Genomic DNA, 25452 nt, shown 5'->3' with positions numbered 1-25452 from the left:
CTACTGCACCACAAGCCACACGTACACGTATCACAAAACATGAAACCAAATCAAACACAACCAGACCTCAACACCACATGACGGCTACCGACCGGAAACGTACTTGCGCTGAGTGACCAGTTTCTCCCAACTGAAGCTGCCAACAGCATATCAGGGCTATCTTTCTCTTCTCAACCCCATTAACAAACCCCCAACCGCCTCCCACTGCAGCTCCACCAGAGCGCCAAGAGACTGCAAAAGTGCACGGTAAAAGATCCTTTAACATAACATTATTTGTCAAACTGTTAATATTTGCACTCTCCATTAAGCTCATGAGCGTAGGGCCCTTTGGGTATCGTGCATGCAATGGATGGGGATGCAGAATAACTCCTACACCAAATAATTATACCATCTCAAGAAGATGGCAAAGGTGCTGTTTTATTAACGATGATCTAAAACGGGGCATTCCAACTGACATCAACGGACGTACGCTCGAGCTCTCAGAAAAACATCCTTATATTCAGAAAATACGTCAGACGTGACGTCATACTATGTGGCAAATCAGAAAAACCTATGAGGGGTTGTGATAGGTTCAATGGGAACATCTAAGCATGCTTTCTAAAAGGGGTGGGATTGTGATTGGTTATCTACTGTCAGGTGGACAACTCATGCCTACCTCTAAAACATGTAGTCTTTAACACTATTAAGTACACAGTATATCATTGACTCTCAAACTAGAAGGTCCTTCATTATACAGTTCTCTAAAATTGGTTGGCATGCTCGTGCCATTCTGGAACATTCGGTTCACTTCGCAGCACGTAAGCTCCGTCCCAGGAGGTGGACTTAACTCCACCCAATTAGCCCAACATCTCTTGTAACCAATGACTTCTGCATTAAAGATTGTCTTTGAACTTGGCCTTGCAAAATATCCTTGCCTAAGGGGATATATGGCAGTACAGGCTTTCACCATTGTTGTTCTAGAACTCCACGGTCAACTCGATTTTCATCCTTGGCTCACTTGACAGGAGACCACGATTTGGTCAATTTCTGCAGCATTTAAATGTCTTAAATGAATAAAACTTGGCACACTTGGTGTCGTTTCTTTGCACCTTAACAGGGGATGATTCAGCAGCTCACGTTCACTGCCTCTAAGAATAGATAATCAGCCTTGGCTGCTTTAGCATTGACACCAGGCCAGACAGCCTCGCCATTCGTTTCCACGATCTCAGCTAATTCTTGCTGCGACAGTTATCGCCTTTTCTCTCCATGGGTCCTTGCTTGCTAAATTCATGACACTGATGTCCAGTTTCTATACAATGGCGGCTTTGCCTGCAGTCTATTCACTACATATAGACAGCTTCTAAGATTAATCTACTTGCATTACAGCATCTGTACAGTTATTTGAACAGTTGCATTTTCTGCAGTGCTTCGCACATGTACAATATTCTTTTCACATATGAAAGTTTACTCGATTCTCAACTTCGTCATAGTTTCTGTAACGTTCATACATCATCTTCAGCCAGTATTCTCAGGGCATCACACTCTTTTCGTGACATCACCAACTCCTCTTTTTGCACCTTTTTTATATTCCTTCGGGGAGAGTTCCTCCCTCAGATTGTCATCTCTTTGGGGATACATTTGAAAGGGTTTTCTTAGTGGGTACCTTCTTTTGAACACTCGCTGCAGAATTGGCAAAACCGCTGGTGTTAAGCATGGCATGTAGCTGCTCCTCTACACTGATCTTAAGGTTTCTGTCCCGTGATGGTTCTCTGAACTATCTTAATCTTCATATGGCTAACCTGCCCGGTTGATACCAACCACAAATAACATTTTCATATCAACACACTTCCCTCATTCCTTAAAGAGCATGCGCAGCGGGTCAACATTATTGGCAGAAAGCTGCTATACAAGACTACTTTACAACATGTGGAGATCTGGTTGTTGGCTTTTATGGTTCTTATGCATCAGCACATGGACAACAACCAGTTGTACCTCCAAGTGTCAACACCTAGAAATATGCAGCATCTTAAGGACTATCTTCAGACTGGATGGCTTCACATTTTTGAGTTTTAACCCTTACACCAACAAAGAGCTTCTCAATTTAGCAAATGCTCATCATAAGGTTTATGTCCCATCATGGTTTTCAGACCTATCTTTATCTTCATTCGTTAAATCTCTGGTTTTCATCCTCGACTTCTCTCCCATTTAACCCTTCATCTTAATTTCTTGGCCAAATCAGCAATCCTGTGTATTTGTTTAAAAAAATCATAAAACCTTTAATTGCTTCATCTAATTTTCAGCTTTTAGTTCAGTCCATCGTGATGTCTGGTCCTTCATGGTCCTGGCTGGTCTTGGCCAGACTAAACTAGCCCTTAAAGGCAATCCATGCTACAGCCAGGCCGGTCACAGATCAGATTTTGACCACATGTCAATTCTTAGGCATCTCAAGGCAAGAAAACTATCATGAAAAGGGTGGAACCTGGATACCTTGCTTTGTTCAATATTATAAAAATATATATATTTTCCACACTGTTTTTTGCGTTTTTAGTGCTTTTAGTGCTTTTTTGTATCTGGGTTTGTTTATTTTCCTAGGTTATAAACACTGTATGTCGGTACAGTCGGGGTTCTTATGACCCCATGTGGTCAGCCGACACGTGTTTCAACCCGTAGGTCTTTCTCAAGGCTGATACAGGTTCAAAATCATATTTTGTGACAATTAGTGTTTTTGTGTCATTAAGGTGACATATTATACATTTCATTTGTGCATGGTGCATAGCAGTGCCGTGTTTTTTTTAAAAAAAATAAATTTTCATTATTTACATGATTATACATATTTGGTCCATCATATTGGAGAAGAGGGGGAGAGAGGGAAGAAGGCAAGGTTAGCACGAGATCCACAGGGAGTTGCAAATTGTGTTGTCGTTGGGACTAGGTATTAATTACCTATTAACGGTCCACCGCCCCCTGTGGGGTTCTTGTGGTTTGGATGGTTCTGTGTATAACAGTGGCTCTGTTGGGCCCTGTAACAGATAAGAGCATCCTTCTGGGGTTAGTTGGTGGAGGTGGGGTATACCTTGCTGCGGTAATACCGCTTTCTAGGTGCAGTGCCTAGGCCATAGGGTGGTGGTGGATTTCTTTAGTGGTTGTGGTAGTCTGGCTTGGTAGCATGGTGGTATTACGTAGTTGCGCTTCGTATGGCAAGATGTGCAGAGTTAGGTGATAGCACATGTGTGCCGCTATTAGGTGGCTGGCTGGTGTGTTTAAGCCTTTCCACGTGGGGGAGACTAGAACCCTTGTGCATATGTTCATCTAATTTGGGGTACATCTGTGCTTAAGTCCTATGTAGGGCTGTGCGGTGTGTGGAGGACATCTAAGCGGGTAAGTCAGCCACATGTATTCACACGTAAGCATTGGTAATGCACATAAAGTTGCAAGGAGAGAAAATGGGTGTGCGACTCCAATAGGAGAGTGAACCTTGTTCAATTCAGGTTCAAGTGGGGCCACGTGTGTGGGCAAGCTCGCAGATGGTAGTCTCTATCAAGTGGCGGTGACAGATATGTGTGCGACTTGATAAAACTTGCGCTTTCACAATTCGGGGGGAACCAAATGTGAAGCCGTGTGTCTACCCGAGCTTACAGTTGGTAGCGCGCATCAAGTTGTAGGGAAGCAAAAGTTGCGCAACTCATTTCTAGGAGTCTGGTGGAGTCAACAATTATTATGCAGTTTGCGGCCGTGGGGACCAGGTGGTGGTCCATCTGAGCTTACCTTGAATCTATGCTGCTTCGAGTGCAGCGTTCAGCTGTCTGGAGCTGTAGCGCTTCCAGGTTAAGAAGACTTAAAGGGGTTGAATGCGCATGTGTGGGCAGTAATCAGTGTGTATTGTCACTGTTTGTGCATTGGTTGGTCAGTTCTCATGCTGGCACCCACGCACATTGTGCCTCAGGTGCTATGGGATATGTGGTCCATGGTTAAGCATGCTGATTGTGTGGACCATTGGGTTGGTGCGTCGGGAGTGTTTGCTCCCTTGCTGTTGGGCATCCAGTGGGCCTTGGCTGTAAATCTTGAGCCTTGTTCCACAAGGATGGGATATTGGTGCATTTTGGTGGAAGGTGACTGTTGGATCATCTCTCCCTGGCTTCTGCGCATGATGTATCATTGTACAGCTGGTCCAGTGGTGTATACCTTGGAGGATCTGAGGAGGTTTGGGGGGTTTGAGTTGGGGTTTGGGATGGTGGGACTATCCTAGATGCAATGGGGGCTGTGTGATGGGGGGGTCTGTTGGAGGCAAGGAATCGGTTGTGGGGAATTGCTCCCGAGGGTAGTGGCCCGGGGGGCCCAGTGGCCCCCATGGGTATCTGTACTAGTGTCTGGGTTGGTTACCCACGCTAGTGTTCTAGGATTGTTGAAGAGGGCAGAGAACCTCTCTGGTCCCTTGGGTGCAAGGCTGAACATCTTGTCTGTGGGCTGGTGGCCTCTCGTAGGTGAGCCATGGATTTTGTGATGGTGACTAGCTCATATTGCTTGTGAAAGGGGCTGATGGCCATGGGTTGGGTCGGTTGGCATGACAGAGTGCTAGTTGGAGAAAAGTGGGGTGGGTAACAAGCTGGACATCACAGGAATACATTATAATCATGTTCGCTGTTTAAACCATTTTTAACACCTCTATAGCGACAGATGATTCTTGCTTCTTCCTGGCGAAGTTTGAGCATTCTGTTTCCTTCTCTTGCTCCCATCTTTACTGTTCTTAGCACAAACCGTATTTGGCTCTTGTCCTCCATTTGGTGATTTTTCTGCCAGTGGTTCGCCAGGGGCATTTTCGGGTCCTGTGAATGGACACTAATCAAGTGTTCTCTTATTCTGATACGGACCTCCCAGATAGTGCTTCCTATGTACTATGCACCATGCACAAATGAAATGTATAATATGTCAGTCACCTAATGACACAAAAACACTGTCACAAAATATGATTTTTAACCTGTATCAGCCTTGAGAAAGACCTACGGGTCGAAACGCGTGTCGGCTGACCACATGGGGTCATAAGGACCCCGACTGTACCCACATAGGGGGTTTATAACCTAAGAAAATAAACAAACCCCGATACAAATAAGCACTAAAAATGCAAAAAACTGTGTGGAAAATATATACATTTTTTCTAATATTGAACAAAGCAAGGTATCCAGGTTCCACCCTTTTCTCTACCCAACAAACGAGGTGTGGGCTGCACCTCAACTCTAACCTGTGATCATGCAAACAAGAAAGCTAAAAAGAAAATCAAACAGAGCTCAGCAAGGTTGGTTCGATCATAGAGCCCATGCTCCCCGTGGTTTTTTAAGAAAAACACTATTTTTCATTTTACATTTTTAAAGCCCTTCCACATCGAGGTGCTGTTACAGGAATTGTTTTGTTTATTTAGTTGCGTTGTTTTTTTTGTCTTAGTTGCATATTTATAACGCGCTTAAACACCCAGAGGTTTCTAAGCGCAGACCCGGGGATTGAACCTGTGTTGCTTCGTGTCGTCTTGCTTCCAAGGCGGGCACTTTGCCGCTCAGCTATCCTCCCGGGCTATCATATTTCCTGTCAGACGTATACTGCAGTACACTGCTAGAGCGCAAAGCATATGGCAAATAACTAGTCCCATCATGGGAGTTCAAACAGCATGGGAAGCTTGGATGTTTTCTAATTAGTGGTACATGACTCCAACGAGCCTTACTCTTGAAAAGATCCTTCATAGGTGCAGTTATTTGTGGAACGGTTCTTCCAGTTGGCATAGACAAGGATAGAGACCACTTTAGTTTGTGGAAATCCCTAAATACATTGTTTTGGAATCATGACTTAGAAGGTTTTAGGCAATTCCCTTTACGTATGTTATGTGTCAACTCTCTTGGGGTTGTTGTTTTATTATATATAATATATATAATGATAACCATAGAACCAAATATTCTGAATAACCGTACATCGGTTAAGCAGAGCCAAATAAAAACAGAAAGTTTCCTGGCCACCTTCTCTGGGGTGTTGGTTCTTAAGGCATTCAGGTTAATGGGGTAGCGGCTAAAAAAAATATATTATACAGTAGGAGAGTTTAATTTTTGTATATGTTTTGCTGCATAAAAAACTTATCTGGAAGAAATAAGGTAATTAATAAATGTATGAAAGAAAATGAATGTTACGGGGTGGATCTTGATACGAAGGCAGACTTTTCCCAACTAAAGCACACAAAGAAGCAAAAAACAAATCCCCATCAGGCTGACTGGCTAGGGAATTTGTTATACCTAAAGTCTCATATGCTTGCTTCAGAATTCACTCGTTTTTCTCTTCCACTCCACAGAAGTCACATTTTGCGGTGCCAGTACAATGTTTAGATTTAATAGATTACTCACTAAAGTAGTATTGGGAGGGAGCACACAAAAAAACATACTATGTTAACTTATAATGTGCAGGCTACCCAATATAATAAACGTTACAAACACTAATTTGCAGAACATGAGGCTATTCATGATTTTCGTGTATATGCCATGGAAACATTTGTTAAGGAAATGCAATTTTTATAAACTGAATATTTTTTGAACCAGTGTTGCCAATGAAAATCAGCTTTCATTTATGTTAGGAGCTCTGAGTTTTTAAAATAGGGTTTACAAATGATTAGAGTGGGTTAAACTATACATTGTATCATTTGCAAGTAGAAGGGAAATGTTTTCTAATGGATTTTAAAATGAATGTTTCTTTACCGAATGTAATGCAAATGACATATTGAACATGGATACCCATAATGAAATTGCTATTCTTTCTTTTACTGGATAGTTTGCAAAGTGTTGCCTTTTAAACCAGAACACAGTAAATTAATTCAAAACATTATTTCTATTTATATGTAGCGATTAATAGCAGATTCCCAATACTTATAATTGCTGTCATAACACGTTATTATCCAAATGAATTCCATTTAATTTATTATACCTTGAAAGGATGAAAGGCTTATTGGGCCCTGCCTCAACTTTTTCATGTGTTTTAAAGGCTGAACACAGATTCTGACGAGATCATTTAACGAAATCCCCATCATTTCTCTTTGTCCGACAGCTCACAAGAGAATAGAAAATATGATGGACACTGAGCTATATCTTTAACCCTTCAGATCCATCTCCTTCCGTGATTCTCAAAGATGAAGTGTTCTACTCACACCTTATATGAAAGTTTTTACTGCAGAGTTCCTGCATTGCAGCAGGAATTCTGGATGTACCACCCTGAATGATCCATGCACCAGACCATAACAGACATCCAGCTACTGCCTCCATATAAACAATAACATTAAAAAAGTTGCAGAGAAATGACTGCGGACAATCTGTAGTTGGGTAGTTCTTCTGAAGAGTAATTGAACTATATGTACCCACCAAAGTTAGTAATGTATTATTTAAGCAATATGACCTGAGCGGCGGGAGCATTACCGACTCAGGTAATGCCCCGGGGCCCATAATTATAGGCCGAAGCGAATATGACTCGGGTCATATTGCTATTAGTACCCCGGGCCGCATTATATGCGTGACCGGGGCACTAAAAGCATTTTTTCTGTCCCGAAAAGCCGCGGACCAAGAAAATGGCCGCCAGGAAAGGGAAAACGGGAGTCTGTTTCCTCTTTCCATGGAGGCCTTCGAAGCAGAAGGTAAGTGGGTTGGGAGGGCGGGAGGGAACGAGGGGAAGGGGGGGGGAATACATACCTTCGTCCCTGCCAGGGGACGATGGAAGCCTCCAGCTGTGTGGAGGCGCAGAGTCTCCACACTGCTGGAGGCTGCCATCGTCCCCCACCAGGGACGCAGGAGCAAGAAGGTAAGTGGGGTAGTGTAGGGAGGGGAAAAAAAAAAGCTTACCCGAGTCCCCAGCGGGGGGCGGAGGCAACCTATCAGCCGTGGGGAGGCTCGGAACTGCCACACCCCCCACCCCCTGCTGAGGACAAGGCAGCTGGAGTCCCGGCCGAGAATCGAAGGACTCTCGGCCGGGTAAGGACCCGGCGAGAGCCAATCAGAATGCGTGTTGCATTCTGCTCGACTCTCGCCGGGTACTGATCATTTATATAGTCCCTGATGCCAAACCATGGCCAGAAGGGAATTGGGCACACATCTGGAGGTAATGGACCTGTGTCTGCCGAGGTGAAAAACAAAATAGAAAAGGGCAGGGGATTTGGGGAGAATAGGAGGAACTTTAGCCCAATTTGGTGGAGAAGGAAATACATAATCAGTAAGATGCAGTAAAATGCTGGTTTCTGCTTGGGTGTGTGGGATCTTGCGGATGGTGGATGGAGGAAGAAGATTCGGTAAGGAAATGGGTGACAATGGACAATCAATACTTAATAGTTCATGAGGATACAAGTGGACTGTAAGTGGTTATGTGATGGTTTTGAGATGTGTGGATCCCCGAAGTATGTGAACGATAAAGTGTATACATTTAAACAACTCTTACCCGGATGCAAGAAGATCACTGACTGGGTTCCAGGCACAAATGAACACTTCAGACTCATGCCCGCGAAGCACTGTTGCTTTGTTCGATGGTATTTCAACATCACCATCAATGTCCATTGGTTCTGAATGATTATCTGCAGGGGATAAAAGAAACATTCACTCTTCAAAGCATAACTTTCCATTTAAAGCTACTATATCTGTTGAAAGATCATTAATGACTGTGTATACCATATCCCAGGAACCTTTCTGGCATCCATCAGTGTTACAACCAGGTAAAAAGGAATTATCTTCCAGCATGAATGCAATGGTGGCCGATTACTTTACGCTGACTACATGCCAACATTCAGGGGCATTCTGCAAACTTCAATGAACCTCCATTTCTGTAACAAGCAGGCAGGAATAGAACAAGCAGATGACCGTTTCTTGAGAAGATTTATTCTGTAGTTCAAGGATAATAAGGAAGTAAACGATAGCCCAACAGAGGGTCTACTCGGCCATGGATTTTAGTGTTCTTCCAGATGATCTAAAAAGCAACGGGTTAACCCAAAGTCCTCCCTTATAATTAAGCAGGAGTAGGTTGTTGCCAGAGTGAGGCTTCATGCAACTTTGACGATTGCTCTAATGGGTTTAGGTGGAGTTGGAAAAAGCCCTACATGTAACTCGAAATAGAAACATTAAGCAAGACAGTGCACAGATGATGGATTTAAGCAAAGCCTAAAGGACTGGAGGTCAAAAGTACATCCCTTATCCAATAACAAAGTAAATCCCAGGTGTCTGCTCAGGACAGTATTCAACAAGTCACACATTATTAGGGGTTGTGGTGTGTCTGCACACTTTTTTCTCAATTGGGTTTCCTCAAAGTGATTACCTTTATCATTGCTGTGGTCTTTGTATTGGTAAAGATCAGATACTCAGCATGGTCTGGGTCTATATCTGGGTTCTGGATAGAGGGATGCAGTGACAGCCTCAACAAATGCTTGGCAGGTATTCTGCCCCCTCACGACTATGATTTGCTAACACACCAGGTTCTGGATTTTCATCAAGGTTTCCTCTGTTGTTGTGATGATAGCATTGTTATGCTCACCAGACTCAGAAGTATAGTCCCCAGCTAGCTTTAGTCCTGGCTTCAGGGATATTGGAGACCAACCTCAACCATTCTCTGTGCCCTAGGGCTCTAATTGATGGGTCTATTTACAGATTAGCTGTGCAGTTCGACTGGACCTGGCTAAACACTTCCATCTCCTCTCTGAATCTATGGCTGAGGCTAGTGGTCTCATATAGATGATGTGCATTTCAATTTGTGAAAATGGGCCTGTGTACTCGCCCCCAATGCCCTAATTTACAAATATTGTGTCTGCTATAGTGGAATCAGGCAATATTAACAAGCAACCCTTTGCTCCAACCTGGTGTCCTCGTGCATGTCTCTGTACTTTGCAAGCAGTGCTGCATGGAGTCCTAGAATTCGACGCAGGTGGTTTTAGGAATGTGGTAGGACTTCACATTGGCTACAGTTGGAGGCCAATTGTAAACCTTGTGGACGCTGACTTCACTCTTTACACGAGCCTGCAGCCAGGAATCTGTGACAGTAAACACTCATTTACTATGGTCGCTGATATCAAATACTTACTCTGGTGTCAATTCTCTTGGCATCTTCATCCTAGGAAGCTGGTATTAAGAGCAGAGAAGATTGAAAATGCATTATTCACCAACTGCAGGAAACGTACTACCTTTAACAAACTGTGGTCCTTTCACCTTGTTACTCGCACCTCTAACTCCACCAAGGAAGGACTTGGGGGGCCTCAGAGGGATCCTTCTTGTAACGCTAACCAGGGATGCTTCACGGAGCAGGAGTTGCCAGTCCTCCTCAATGGGCCACAAAGAGTAGATGTTCACCTTTACTAATGCACAGGTTGACAACGGTCCTCTGGTGTAAAAATGTTTTTACACACAGGATTTGAAGAGGCTCTGTGCAAGGCAGCTTTTACAAGCACAATTCTAGTCCACAGCTAGACTGTCATTTAGTTTAGTTTATTGATATATATATATAGCAAAACAAATGCTTTATATAACAGTTTCCATATCACACAACACATTACAATGTTAAAAACCAGTTTAAAAACTATTTCATTTCTCAACTTATTTACATATTTCATATATTACCCATCGGTGCTTCACAGCGTCATTCGATAGTGTAAAATCAATACAATCCTTTTATAAAATGTGACCATAAACTATATAAAGTTTATATTGTTACCACTCATGAATTGCGACCATAATGCCTCTATTTCATCGAGCTCAGTAGTGTTATTATATGACTTCATGTTCTTATATCGCAAGGCATGTAAGCCATCACATACAATTAACAGATGGTGCAGTGTCTCGATGACATCATGGCCACATAGGCGACAAAATCGCCTAGCACGTGGGATCCAGAGTAACAAGATCCACAACCGCATGGCCCTCCATCGACCGATTCCTGTTTTTCCCCACTAGCGATATGCGGAACGCTGCATTCTGTTGCCACAAGATGGCCTAGAAGCTTACCAAAGCTTGACAGATGACCTGTGTTGCTGGGAATTTATCCCCTTGAATATAACCATATTTATCGTTTAAGTGAAAAGCATGTTTAAGTGAAAAGCACATTCTGGTGTGAAACCATCAGGTTACAAGAATTTGACACTTATGCCAAAGATTTGAAAGAGCCCTGAAGAAGACCTATGGTTAAAGGTCAAAAAACATGTTGGCAATAACGGTAAAGCTGTTAAGCAAATAATGGCTCAATAGCCAATCTTGGTTGGAAAAAACATTTTGTGTGACGAGTATTATATGTTTGGTGTCTGGTGCATTGGGAAGATTAAAATCTTAGCAACTAATATTTGATGCGACATTAGGCTTGGAGTCAATTTAAAAAGCCAATGCTGCCTGTAGAAATGAGTCCTCTTTTTCTTAGTGTATGGTGGTGAGCGCAGAGAAGTACAAAGCCTTTCCTTGTTTTTGTCCTAATAGTAACAGCTCTGTAGGGGACAAGAGTATCAGAGTTCGGGAGGATATCTCGCGCTCACACCAACAACTTATGAGACCTATTATCACTGTTAAAATTCCTCAGGATAGGTTCAAAAAATCCTCAAGTTACATAACGCTTGTCAGTTCAATATATTTTAATTTTTCTTCCAAAGTAAAGAACAGCCGACACGTGTTTCGACCTTTGGTCGTTATCAAGGCTGAAAATCTATGTTCTAAAATACCATATGTTCCAATAATCTTTAGGTTCGAAATGTTTTAGGTCCAAAATTGGCTTTCACCTTTACATGGGCTGAATCCCAGAACCTCGTTATGCTGCATAACGAGGTTCTGGGATTCAGCCCATGTAAAGGTGAAAGCCAATTTTGGACCTAAAACATTTCGAACCTAAAGATTATTGGAACATATGGTATTTTAGAACATAGATTTTCAGCCTTGATAACGACCAAAGGTCGAAACACGTGTCGGCTGTTCTTTACTTTGGAAGAAAAATTAAAATATATTGAACTGACAAGCGTTATGTAACTTGAGGATTTTTTGAACCTATCCTGAGGAATTTTAACAACAGTGATAATAGGTCTCATAAGAAGTTGTTGGTGTGAGCGCGAGATATCCTCCCGAACTCTGATACTCTTGTCTACTTTGTACACATTTTGTGGGAAGTTTGAGGGAGTGATATCACTTGCTGCCGACCCCCCCCCCTTTTTCTTTTTTGAAGTTCGAGAGTGGAAAATAGCGCACGCAATTTGATAGCGATCCCACAACATTTGGTATTTAGCTCTGTAGGGGAACCCAGGCATTTCTTAAAGTGAATGTCTAAAAATATATAAACAAGAGGTGTATGGCCTTTCTCAGAGTGGAGTGGATATGAGCCCGTGGAGCTTTGTCCATTCAACCCAAAAATCATGCATACATCCTTCTCCCAGAGAGTCCTGCAATGCGGTTGCATTGGTTTTGGACCTCAGGGTGGGGTGGCGGGGGGTGACCCCCCCATTGTAGCAGTAGAGTGTGGTGGCGCCTGTTGGAGGACAATGCTAATGACTGCAGTAATGGCACAATCACCATCTTGATTGGGGATTTGATAAGTAGAGTGTGGGGTGAACTAAGGAGGTACCAGCACCATCTGGAGGTTGACCCGATCCTATAGTGAAGAGCCCGCCTGCGCACCACCAGCCCCAAAGTAGATAGTGGCTGGAGCCTGGAGAAGTGGCCACTGACAATGTATGTCATCTTGGAATGACTGCTTCACTGCCAGCACGATCGAGACCGGCGGCCTGAGGTTGCAACAATGTCAAGCCGAAAGCAGTCTTCAGCAGCTGGGACAAAGGAGGCAAGACAGCCTGTCGGGTGCTGTTCAGGAAATAAGTGGTAGAATAAGGAGTGGCTTGGTGCATGCTACTCTCCGCGTGTGCTGAGAGTGCCGTCGGGGAGCTGTGCTATCCAGGCGTCCTGGGAAAGTCTGGTGGGAACCTCCGCCAGCAGGCGAAAGCAGCCTGAAAGTTGTCTAGAGGATTGAAAGGAAGATAGCAAACGGGCTGTCACTGGGAACGCAGATCTCCGACTGCACAGAACACTGCATTCATTTTCATTATAGTTTCTTTCCCCAGACCACCAATGGGGTGTATATTGTTCCTGCTGCATGGGAAACACAGGCATGCGTGCAACAAGCTACCATTTGAAATTGCCGGTGCACACGCCTCATCTTGTTTTGATACCCGACAGATCATGGTGAAAACTCAACACCACCAGCAAAAGCTTGAGCAATGTTTGGGGAATAAAGGAGGCCATACCAAGGAGGCTCAATAAACAGCTGAGAATACTATGGCGGACAAGAGGTCCGACAGCAGGATAACAATGGAGAGGTGGATGGGAGCAATGCAAGACTTGCGTTACTCCCTAAAGAATAAAGTGCAGACCGTAGATGTCTAGGTGTCCTTGGTCAGAGCCGACCTGAATAAAGTTAATGAAAGGGTAACAAAAGAAGAGCAGAATAGAAGACATGGTATCAGTGTTACAAGCCAGGCTCAATGCTTCCCTAACAACGACGAAATCCTTAGAAGACCGTGACGAAGACACAGACGAACGTTCCCGCAGGAATAATGTGAGGAATCTCTGAGTGGTGAGGGTGAAGAAGGACCCAGTGTGGATTTCTCAAATCTGACCGGGTGGGCAGAAGTGTAGGAGGCCACCCTAGTTTAGTGGAACAGGGGAACTTTCTGGACACACCAGACCAATCTACAATAGTTTGGCAGGCGGTCAAGTCTCAGGAGGGGTGAGTGATCGGAAGCCCACAATGGAGCACACACAGTAAAACTCCACAGATAACCCGTAGACAGATGTATATCAAAAATACATTATAGGCCTTTATAACAAAAACATGATAAAACCACAGTTATCAAGAAAACAAATACCACACACGCGTAATCACTATTTAACATATATACAATAATGCGATTACCCAATTGGCCCAGCTCCTGTCACTTGCACATACACCCTCCGCCCTGGTGGCTCACACGTACACCCCTCACAGCTCCAGGCTGTGTAGCACTCAACATTGCTAGCTATTCATCTGTGGCTCACCCTTGAGCTCAGACCCCACAAAACTGACCCCCCGCCTTCTCCCTTGCTGCACTTGCACGTTCTGAATACTCACATGGCATAGTAGGTTCTTCCTATTCCCCCCTCCCTCCCCCAACTGCTCTTATTTATTGTATTTCTAATGTGTTTTATTTTATTTCCCACTCCTGCTCCCTCCCTTGCCCTGTGGGCCATTTGAAACAGTATTTTCTTATTGCATAAGTGCCTAAAAAGCAAACCATAAATCCGTAAATTTAAAAGCGGGTTCTCTTCAGGGGGCTGTAGCTGCTCAGGAAGGGGCTTCAGGTGAAACAGAGTAAGTTCCTATTCCTAGAGGAGGGTCTACCCTTGCGGATAGAGCAACTTTCGGAGTTCAGGAATAGCTGGGGAGCGCAGGCTATTCCAGCCACGGTAAGGATCCTTTGAGGGAGTCTCATGCATAAAAAGGGATGGATGTGTGAGGGGGCCACCGGTAAGTCATGAAAGTACTCACGACCCTCGAGACAGTCGGGACCAAACTTTGGCAGTGTAGCCCCCTTCGCTCGTAGGTGTTAACCCTGCAGTTTCAGGATGCTGCCGCTCTCTGCGGCTACGGGACGATCATCCGTGGTGGGACAGTAGCTGTTACTCAGCTCTCGAATAAGGGAGGAGGATAGTTCTGGTGCAGAACGTCTCAGGTCCCAATAGGCAAGAACTGCAGGTGCTTTCAACGATGGTCATCACTGCGAGGCGATGCAAGAACCGGAAATGCTTACGGTGTGGCACACTCTCGTAAATTGCGAACCAGAGGCGTTAGGAAGAGTTTTGACGGCAGAGGGCCCAGGACCACAAGCTAGCGATTACCAAAGTCTCGAGTCTCAACTCGGGGTGACAGCGTTCATGTGCGATATCCTGGGTTTGAGCTGGGCAGTTCACTGGATGGCCCAGGAACACTTCCAAGGAATTTCTTTGCAAGGGTAAGTAGGAGAAGCCGAGAGTAGTAGTTCCCACTACTTCAAAGGGGCGAAGAGACATTGCAGGCCTGCGTGGTTCGATGAAGAACCAGGGGTCCGATGGGACAACAGCAGTGTCAGGGTGCCAAACCTTAGCACGTCACCTACAGTTCCTAGAGTCTGCTTTCGTGTTAAGGATGCTTGGCTCCTATGAGGTTCAGTGTGAACCTCAGTAGATCGACCTGGAATGGATGCAGAGCCCCTTCTTTTATCCAAGATTCGGTTTGTGCTCAAATCTCAGATAGCCAATGAAAGATCTGCTCTCTTGCATGCACGCCAGACGTGGGCCAATCGTGGCCCACAGTGTTTCCACTCATTCAGGCCTACTGGCACCAGTAGTGTGGATTGGGACTAGACAGCCCCAACCCTCTTCCTGGGCACTAGCACACGTGACATGCAGGAGCCCATGAAAGATGCGGTTTTTTCGCCAGAGGCTGCATGCCCAAATAAGGAATACCTGGGTCTCTCGACCTAGAGAAAGGCAAAGGGCCAAAATGGCCAATGGACAACACAAGAGACTTCGTGGCACGCCCATTTTTGGCACTGGCCACAGTCTTGGGCAAAACGCGGTATGGTCCATAAAAACAAAGAAAAAATACTTTAAAAGTAAACTGCTGCCAGAAGTTTGTCCAAGGCATACTTGTATAAACACCCAAAAATCATTGGAGGGTGGCTAGCGCATTAAAAAAAAAAAAAGGACCCCTATGCGGGTACTGGAAGGTACTTGGCACAAAGATAAAAAATTACCAAGAAATGGCAACAGAGTCGAAGACTAAGGGAAACAGTTTCCTAGTAACGACAGTCTGAAGGATGCATCGGTTTCCCCATAACAAATGAGTGAAAGTCCAGAGGAGTGCAGTTGAATGCTGTGCTCCACTGGAAAAAGTCAGGTTAGGTACTCCAAACAAAAGTAAAAAGTTTGGGGGGTTCACAAATGGAGGGACATTTTTCCTAATACCCAGCATGGAGCCGTTCTTGGAAAAATGGGTTGTGTATACTTTGAAACTCTGGGGCCTGTCAAAGTGGTTCTCAATTGAGAGTGAAATTCCGGCTGGATGTCCTCCTGTGGGAGAGCCACCATGAGCCATGGTGGCGAAGCTTCTTAACTTCAGAGACAGGGATGCTTTCCTGCAGGATGCCAGACGGAATTCAGCAAATCAAGTGGGCTTGTCCAGAACCATGATCTTCCCAGACTTCACCCAAGTGATGCCAAAACAATGCAAACCCTACGATGCGTACGATGTAATCTGAGAAACAAAGGCTGTAAATACATGATATTCTTTTCAGCTAAGCTAAAAGTACTGCAGAGGGTCACTCCCTTTTCTTTGTTGGCCCCTCAGGCGGGCTGGGCCTGGTTGGAGACTGCCCAAATGACAGGGATGTCGGACAGTAACGGCTCTGGGAGGTGACCAGGATGGCCTGCAAGGGCTCAGACCGAGGTGGAAGCAACTGATCTCGCTGGCAGAGTGCTAGTGGAGGAAGATGGTACCTTGTCTATGGAGGGGATAACCACCAGTGACATTGAATGGGGCCGATTAGGACCCTGCTCCCGGTGACCCTCGGTTTGTGGTACACTGTCTCGAGGGCAGTTTATAAGGGTTGCTCCAGTTGGGGCTGTTATCCTACACAGGTGTGATTCTGGGACTGGAGGGGGGGATTCAGAGCGGAGAAGAGGCACCCACGGTACAGTGCGGGTGGGAGCTTTCACCATGAAGGGATAGGGTCATCGCACAGGTTGGGACTGGAAAGGTTTTGGGGTGGTGTTGGGTTGTTATCCTTAAAGCGGGGGAGCGAATGGGCTGCTCTAGATTCCAAAAATTAGGTTTCACTTTGTCACCAGAATAGTTGTAGTTAGTTACTATGGTGGGCTACAGATACAGTTTTTTAGGTCGTACGAGGAGGGAGGAGTTGCGTGAGATAAAAAGGAACTATTTAGTTTGGGGATGGGAGGGGTCAATTATTTCACAACCAGGATACCAAAATGTTAGACAGCAGATCCACAAATATCCCAGACTTGCAGCCAAAAGGTATAGACATCCCGAGCAAAGGCTGCTGCTTGCGGCTCAATGGATCACGTACAAGAGCAGAGTGTAGTAGCAATGTCCTGGAATGTCAATGGTCTGTGAGACAAAATTAAAGGGGGGTGGTATTGCAGCAGTTGAATAGGCACAAACCCACATTTGTGTTTCTGCAAAAAACACATCTGCCAGTGTCATGGCCACTGGTCATGGGGCCAGTCCTTCCTCATCTCCAGGGTCCCAGTGGACCCAGTCCTGGTGCCAGGCTTGTGTTAAAGTGTGCTCGGCACACTCTGGGTCTAGGGCGTGTGCAACTGGGCCGGGCGTGGCCCAAGGAACAGAACTGGAAGGCACGGGCTACAGGCCCAAAGAACAACAAGGTGGAGTTTGTAGGCGTAGCCATGGGAGGGGCCTGAACCAGCCTATATAAGGCCTGCCCATCCACGTGCCCTCGCTTCGCGTTACTCTGCTTCCAAACAGCGTAACGCTCTCCGCTGTACCTACCTGTGCCTCGCTGGATTACAGCCTTATCTTCGAGATTTCCTGGGAACGCTGCTTAGCAGCAGTCTTCTGCCTCTACTGCGCGAGCGTCTTCTCTCCAGCTACTCCGTTTCAGCGGATGCATCTTATCTGCTGCCGGTCGCTCCATCTGTTACCAGCCTCTACATCGCCGAGCATGCATCTTACCTGTCGCCAGCAGCTACATCGCTGAGTGCACACCTTACCTGTTGCCAGCCTCTACATCGCTAGCGCTCCAGCATCTCTGAGCGTGGCCTCATCGTGGCCTGTGCCTGACTCTTCTTTCCTCTGTTTCATTACGGCCTGATTCGAGTCTTCTTCCGAGCCAACATCCCACCACGGTCGGAGCCGGAGACGCTCTCCTGCAACCACGAATCTTCATCGAAGGCCCGGACACCATTCTTCATCGCCGGCCTGCACCTACGAGTCACGGCTGCATATATACATGACACATTGCAAGAATTACCACTAGACGGAATACAGTCATTCTGACCGAACTGTAATCATACTAAAGACTTACCTCATACTTGGATTGGTCGTAGCTGGTCTGGATCAACCTTCCCACGGGCCAGTGAAGTTAACTCGGCCCATTCTATGCGCCCCTGCTAGGAAAGGCAGGACAGATAGCTCAACATTACAAAACTACAGGTGAGCGTCTATGGGAAAGTGTTTTCCCACCATATTCTGGCACAAAAGGGCTGGGGGGGAGGTCTCGGGGTCCCCACTCCATTCTCATTGCCTCTCCTCTTCACACAGGGGCAACGTCCATCTCCTGAGCTGCAGGTCCAACCACTTTCGGAGGGGGAAGGTGATTCTGAGGAACCAGCTCAAGGGAGGGCTCCAACCGTGCACCAACGCCCAGACGGAAACCAGGTGAGCGGTATAGCCAGGTACTAAATGCATGCTCTTCCGGATATTCCACCCGAACCCCCTGAGTGTTCATGCACGGTTTACAAGGGATTCATGGGGGTCATGGTGCTGTTATGTAAACATGTACTATTTGCGGTCTCTGATACAGCCCGGGATGTCAGAAGACAGTATGCATTGGTGACAGGATCACTCAGAGGGGAGACTTGGTTGTTGCATATTCCCCGCCGCCACTGAACAGAGCTCTTCTCTATGAACTTCAAGGGCTTTTAGTTCAACACAAGGTTGACCAATGGCTTGTGGGCTGAGATTTCAACGAGGCAATGGAATACAACTGGGACTGGTTCCCGGGCCGGAAGGGGACACGACTGAAGCACACGGTCAAGTGAGTTTGTGAGCGCTAACGGTTCGGTAGAAGTATGGTGCAATAAACACCAGTACAAACTGGGTTACTCCTTTCACTCAAAGGCACACCTCTCGCTTTCAAGGAATAACTGATTAACTACCTGATCATTCTTAACCCAGATATTCATAAGGTAACTTACACAGAAGACTCTCCCTTTTTGATCTTAATGGGAGTGGATACAAGAGGCAACAGCTCTTCCTGGCGATCGAATGCGTACTGCTTAGGGTTCCCGTTAGTGATTAGCGAGCTATAGGAGAAAGCTGTGGAGTACTTTGAGGTGAACACACCATCTGAAGGGAGTCCTGGATCACTTTTGGAAGGTTATACAGCGGTTATAAGGGGAGAGCCAATCTCGGTCCTTGCCACCAGAGAACGGGAGAGACTTGCGAAAGTAACCGACACCAAGTTATTCCTGATGCAACTGGAATTATTATTTCTGGCTTATCGCTCTTGAGAAACAGCGTCATCCGCTGCAGGAGAGAAACTCTAATCGTACCATTACAACAGATATGGCAAGACAGTTCACTGGATATCCCAGGCTAGAGTGTAAGAGGTTAGGGACAAGGCTGCGAAATTACGGACGTGGCTGGTGCAACGTGATGTGCCCCCCAAATATATACAGGGAGACCTCAATGGTGAGGGTGGAAGTGATTTAAAAGGACAGTCAGATATGCAAAGCCTTCACAGAGTATTACAAACAACTGTATGCAATTCTGATGGGTCAGGACATGCCAAGACTAGATTCCCCTCCAGCAACTAACGACTCTGCAACCAGAAAGGAAGGTGTCAAAGACTCTGCAACCAGAAAGGAAGGTGTAAGCGGTGGTGCTGCCACTGGTCCGGACGGAGCCGAAATTACTACAAACAGAATTTGGGGGGACACTGCCTACTCAGATATTAACATCTGTTTGTTTCAAACGCTCCGATAGTGACGAAAAGTAATTTTGCCATTCAATGGGGGAGGGAAGTGTCCAACTGGGTAGCCAAAATTAAGAGCTGGCGTCACTTATGGTTCATTGAACAATACTACTGGAGGTTTTGATTTGCAGATTTGATTCTGATTGGACTACTGAGCTGCATTTACTGTTGTGGATTGATTGTTTTTATAAAAATCTATAAAAAGTTGAATACAAAAAATTAATATATTAAGCATTCTCATGTAATCGCGCTATTCCAGATTGGTAGCTAGTTTCTCTGAACCTTGACTGGAATGGAAAATAATGTCCTACTTTATTCTCAGTGTTCTTAACCTGCGGAAAATGGGCCAAGTAAAGACCCGGGTGCTCTGCTAGTAGAATCAAATATATGTATTTATTTCATATAGCACCAAACCTATTGTTTATCTGTCAATTTCAGTCAAGTCACAGTGACAAGTTAAGATTGCATTTCTCGTTCTCTGACTAGCACAATCTTGGTTTTTGAGACCATGTTATGAAGCAGAATTTTTGAAAAAGTGTTTGTGTCAAGAGAAGGAAAAAGAAAATTGGAAACAAGAGTGCATTATCCATACTAATGCGGCAAGCAATGCTTGTTTTTCAATTTACACATTTTGATCAAATTGCGAACATCTTTGGTTCATGCCAACTTTTTTAAAAGCACAAAGCAAACCGCATATTCCGATTACTGATTGGTTTATCTTTTAAACTGTCTTATTCAGAATGCAGTTCCCAATATTCGATGCATGGCATCTTCTAAAAGAAAGGAATAGAAAACCACAAAGCTTCTTCAATGCAATTCAGACCAAACGCTGGGTGTTCCGTCACCCTGTTTTCCAAATCCATGGCAGTCTGGTAAAGAGTCCAGAAACAACATGGACATTTATTGTTCCCAGAAGAGGCAAGTACATTTCAGACTGTCCACGTTGTCTAACAAAGAATAGGTAGCAATCATGAAATAAGTTTTACAGGGTTTGTGAAGGAAGCCACTACCTTTGATGCATTCAAAGGCACTGGTATGAAACACCACTGATGTCAGTCAAGCAAGAGTGCTGTTCATGCAGGTTACCTTGAGAATGCGAGTTCCTTTAGTAACACAACACCCCCTTGTTCACTGCATGTTATTATGGGCATAATGCTTCATCTATGAATGACAGGAATGGGGTATAGTATCCACAAGGGTACACCACCTAAGGTAAGAGCAGGTAACTCCACAAATTAAAATGGGCATCCACCTACATTTTTAAGGAACAAGAAAGGAAACCCTTAAACCATTGCATAACGCACATACCTGTGTCAAACAAATTAAACCTCAGGCAGCAATGAGGATTGGAAACCTTTGCTTTCCTACAGCATGAGCTGGCAGATCCATAAAACAATATGCACTCAGTTGAGGAAGACTGGAGAATTCCTGCTCTGTGATGCAACCCTGGGTGGAGTTATAAGCAGGATCACACAGAGGTCCCTCAGTCGTTCCAGGATGGAGTTAGAGGTTCATACAGTGGCTAGCATGGTGAAAGAACCTGTGTTTGGTAAAAGCAATAGGTTTCCTGCATCATGGGACTAATGCATTTCTTAACTTCTATGACTAATCTGGACAATTGGTCCCTTTACCTATGATGTCCCGTGTGGTGTCCTTGCGTCCCCCCACCACCCCCCCTCTGATGCCCCTTGTGTCCTCCCTTTCCCCCTCCAATGACTTAAACTGCCCCCCTCCCTGACCCCCGTGTCTGAAAGTTCCTCCCTGCCCCCCCCATGTGTCAAAGTGGCCCGCCTCCCTGACTCTATTGTGACTGAATGTACCCACCTCCCTCCCCCTTGTGTGACCGTTATTCCCCCTCCCTGCCCCCTTGGGTCTGAATGTGACCCTACCCACCTTCCCTGCCTCTGCTTGACTGATAGTACACCCCGTCTCACCTCTTGCTCCCAGTTCGACTGAAATGTTGTCCCCTTACCTCCCACCTCTGTCCTCATGTACCCCGAACCCCGCCAGTTGTGTCTTTGTGCCCCCTTAGCCCCCCTGCATTGTCCTCATTTCCTCCCTACCCCCGTCTGTGTGTCTTGTGCCCCCTTACACCACCGCCATTCAACATGGTTACCCTTACCTCTGCCAGTGTGTTCATGCACCCCTCGAACCCCCCCCTCCATTGTCTTCCTCTCCGCCCTACCTCTATAAATGTGTCCACATCTTCCCCCCTTTCCCCTACCATTGTGTCCATGTCTACAGGTAACCCCTGACACCCCAGTGTGTCCACCTACCCCCTCCCGGCCCCCTACTTTTTCCCAGTCTCACCACTCACTCCTTTTCCCTCAGGATACTCTCCTTCCCCCTCTCAACACTTCCTGCCTTACTCCTTGCCCCTCCTGTTCTCTTTCTCCTTCACCTCTTCCTCCCCTCCCTCCTCTGTCAAATTCTGGCACTACCCCAATTGCTGTTAGGCATAGTAAGCTGTAGCAGCCTGTCTTTGCAGGCTTCTGCCCCCCCCCCCTCTTTTTACTCTCAGCACTTACTTTTATCACCTGTCCCATTGATAATAGCTCGTCTGTCTCCCCTTTTTCCCTTCTTGTTTTTATCCCTCCTCTCCGTCCCCGTACTATCTTGAACACTTTTCAAAAGTCCTAGATAGTCACTTGTTTGTCCCTAACCTTACCCCTTCCTCTCCTATAGCCCCACTCCGCTCTCCCCCTCGTCACTCTTGCACTGCAACAGTTGTCGTCAGGCATAGTAATGCTACTGCTAGTATTGTTCTCCTTTTCTCCTCCCCTGCCTCTCCCTTATTGTTTCCATGCACTTGTACTATCTGTTATGATTGATAGTTTTTTTCACATTCTGATCCGTTTCAAGGACTTGTTTAGAAAGTTTTGTTTTTCTCCCATGTTTCCTCCCTCCTTGAAGCGCTTTGAAACACATTGTGTATAGGCGCTATACAAATAAATGAATTAAATTCAGAGGCAACCCCCCACCCCCTCTTGAGGCTAGTGAGGTGAGCCCGCTCAGCAAAACCCCCCCCAAAGGGTCTGGGCAAGTGAGACCTCACTGGGAGGACTCTGCTCTCAGGGACAAGGACTCCCATTCAGATAAGGAACTCCAAGTCCAGCATACATTATCCACCTGTATGAGACAAGTCCAGAAGGTCCGGGAACCATATCTGCCTCAGCCACGCAGGTGCGACGAGGATCATCCTGCACCGTGACCTCTTGAGCTGGTTGACGAGCCGGATTAGCAGTGCCAAAGGAGGGAACGCGTAGAGGAACAGGCCCTCCCAGGGGAACGAGAAAGCATCGCCCATGCTCCTCGCCTGGGGAAACCTGCTGGCGAACCTCCGGCACTTGGAGTTCGTCGCCGCGAACAGGTCGATCTGGGGTGTGCCCCACCGTCGGAAGAGGCGATCCACTAGATCCTGCCGTAGTTCCCACTCGTGGCACGAGCGCAGCTCCCTGCTGAGTGAGTCGGCGATGGTGTTTTTTATCCCTGCCAGATGAAACGGCACCAGAAACATCCTTTGGGCGACGGCCCAATGCTACAGGTCCTGCGCCTCCTTGGACAGTGCTGGGGACCTGGTTCCGCCCTGTTTCCTGATGTAAAACATGGTGGTGGTGTTGTCGGTGAAGATCCTCACCACCTTGCCCTTGAGGGACGGAAGGAAGGACCTGAGGGCCCAGAACACTGCACGGAGCTCCAGGACGTTGATATGGAGGGACTTCTCCATCGGGAGCCAAAGGCCTCTCGCGTGCAGATTTTCGGTGTGCGCTCCCCACCCTTCCAGGGAGGCATCCGTGGTCACTGTCTCCTGGTGGTCTGGAAGTCCATGCCCGCCGTCAGATGCGCGCGGGTGCCCCACCACCGGACCGCTCGGCGGAAACTCTCGTCGAGTGTGATCCTCTCCTCGAAGCCGCCCGTCGTTTGGATCCAGCGCGCGTCCAGGAACTCCTGCAACGGGCGCATCCGGAGCCTGCACATGGGAATGAGGTAGATGCAAGAAGACATCATTCCGAGGAGGGACTTGATGGACCTCACCTTGGCCGCGTCGGAAACCATCATCCGCTGTACCTTGCCCAGGATGGACCTGGTCCTTTCCTCCGACGGGGAGGCCAGAAGGGACACTGTCGAGCTTCGCTCCCAGAAACAGTGCGTTTTGCGCGGGTACCAGGTGGGACTTGGCGTAGTTCACGGAGAATCCCAGGTCTGTGAGAAGTTGGACGGTCCTTGCCGTGTGCTCCACGGCGAGCTCCCTCAAGTGACGCCCTTGGACCACAAACCTGAGGAATTTTCGGTGCCCCTTTAGGATGGGAATATGGAAGTAGGCATCCTCCAAATCCAACGACGACAGGAAGTCTCCCTCCTCCAGCTGACCCAGGACGTGCTGGAGGGTGACCATCCGGAACTTCTGCGCCTTGATGAACTTGTTCAGACGTCGCAGGTCTAGGATGGGGCGCCATCCTCCCGTCTTCTTCACGAGGAAGTATCTCGAGTAAACTCCGGAGCCCCGAAGCCTCTTTGGGACGAGTTCGATGGCGCCCTTCCTGAGCATCGCCCTTACCTCCAGGAGAAGCTGAGGGACGTGAAGCTCTTTCCTGGCCACGGGGGGGGACGCGCGGGCACCTTCTTTGAAACTCGAGCGCGTGGCCCCGGGCTAAGGCGTCCAGCACCCAACGGTCGGTGGAGATGGACTCCCACACGCTGATGAAGCTCGCCAGCCGGCCTCCCACCCGGGTGCTTCGGTGGGGGCCCGACCCCACGGCCGGTTCAATCCTGTTTCGACGAGGCTTTGCCGCCTTGACCTCCTTGGCGACGACGGCGGGGTCCGCCAAACTTGCCTCGTCCTCTGTAGGCCTCCTGAGACGACGAGCGGGCCGCTTGACAGTAGGTGGAGAAACCGCCGCCGGAACCTTTGGAGGCGCCCTTGCCTCCGCTGCTCCGAAAGGGCGTCCGTCGTTGCTGCAGAACCCCAAGGGCCCGGGCCGTCTCAGTGTCCGATTTAATGGCCTGAAGGGAATCGTCAACTGTTTTCCCAAACAGGTTGTTCCCATCGAACGGCATGTCCAGGACTCTGGTCTGTACGTCTTGACGGAAGTCCGTAGCCTTGAGCCATCCACACCGCCTAAGGCACACGCCGTTGCCCAACTGGCGAAACCCAGTGTCGGCGATGTCCGTCGCAATAGTGATGGCGTGGTCCGACGCCACCTCACCTTCCTGTAGGATCTCCAGGGCATCCGCCCTCTTGTCGTCCGGTAGGAAGTCCAGCAGGGGAGCCAGTTTGTACCATAGCTCCCTGTCGTAGCGGGCCACGATAGCCAAGGCGTTGGCCGCTTTAATCGTCGTCGCTGCAGACGAGATGACCCTGCGTCCAATTTCTTTCCCTCGCCGTCCGGTGGGGAAGTCGATGTGGAGGCCGCACCCCCCCCCCCGCTTTCTTCCTGGCCGCCGCGGAGACGACAGAGTCCGGGGTAGGCTGCGCCCGGAGGCACAGGGGGCCGCGTCCGGGACCCGGTACTTCTTCTCGTACCGGTCTCTTCTAGCTGGCGTCGTGGAAGGGTTCTTGAGGAGGGCGAGGCCCTCATTCCAAATGTCGTCCAGTAGAGGCACTGCGAGGACCGTCTTCCTCTTGGCCTCGCGCCGTTGATAAAGGAATCCTTCCTTTTTATTCATGAGCATGTGAATCCATGCCAGACCCCATGCTGGAGAAATGCCTA

General features: G+C 47.2%; 1 protein-coding gene across 3 annotated transcripts in view; it reads right to left on the bottom strand.

Annotated features, from left to right (window-relative positions):
- Nucleotides 1–25452, bottom strand: part of TBL1X (transducin beta like 1 X-linked) — a 943441-nt gene that overhangs the window by 213076 nt on the left and 704913 nt on the right. For all 3 annotated transcript variants that reach the window (XM_069640382.1, XM_069640381.1, XM_069640380.1), the window contains exon 7: nt 8425–8557. In XM_069640382.1, the coding sequence (XP_069496483.1) occupies nt 8425–8557 (133 nt within the window). The remainder of the gene's footprint in view (nt 1–8424; nt 8558–25452) is intronic.

Source organism: Ambystoma mexicanum, chromosome 7q (assembly GCF_040938575.1).
Source record: "Ambystoma mexicanum isolate Mex_15411 chromosome 7q, UKY_AmexF1_1, whole genome shotgun sequence".
Classification (NCBI taxonomy): Eukaryota; Metazoa; Chordata; class Amphibia; order Caudata; family Ambystomatidae; genus Ambystoma; species Ambystoma mexicanum.
This window is presented reverse-complemented; position numbering and strand designations above follow the sequence as displayed.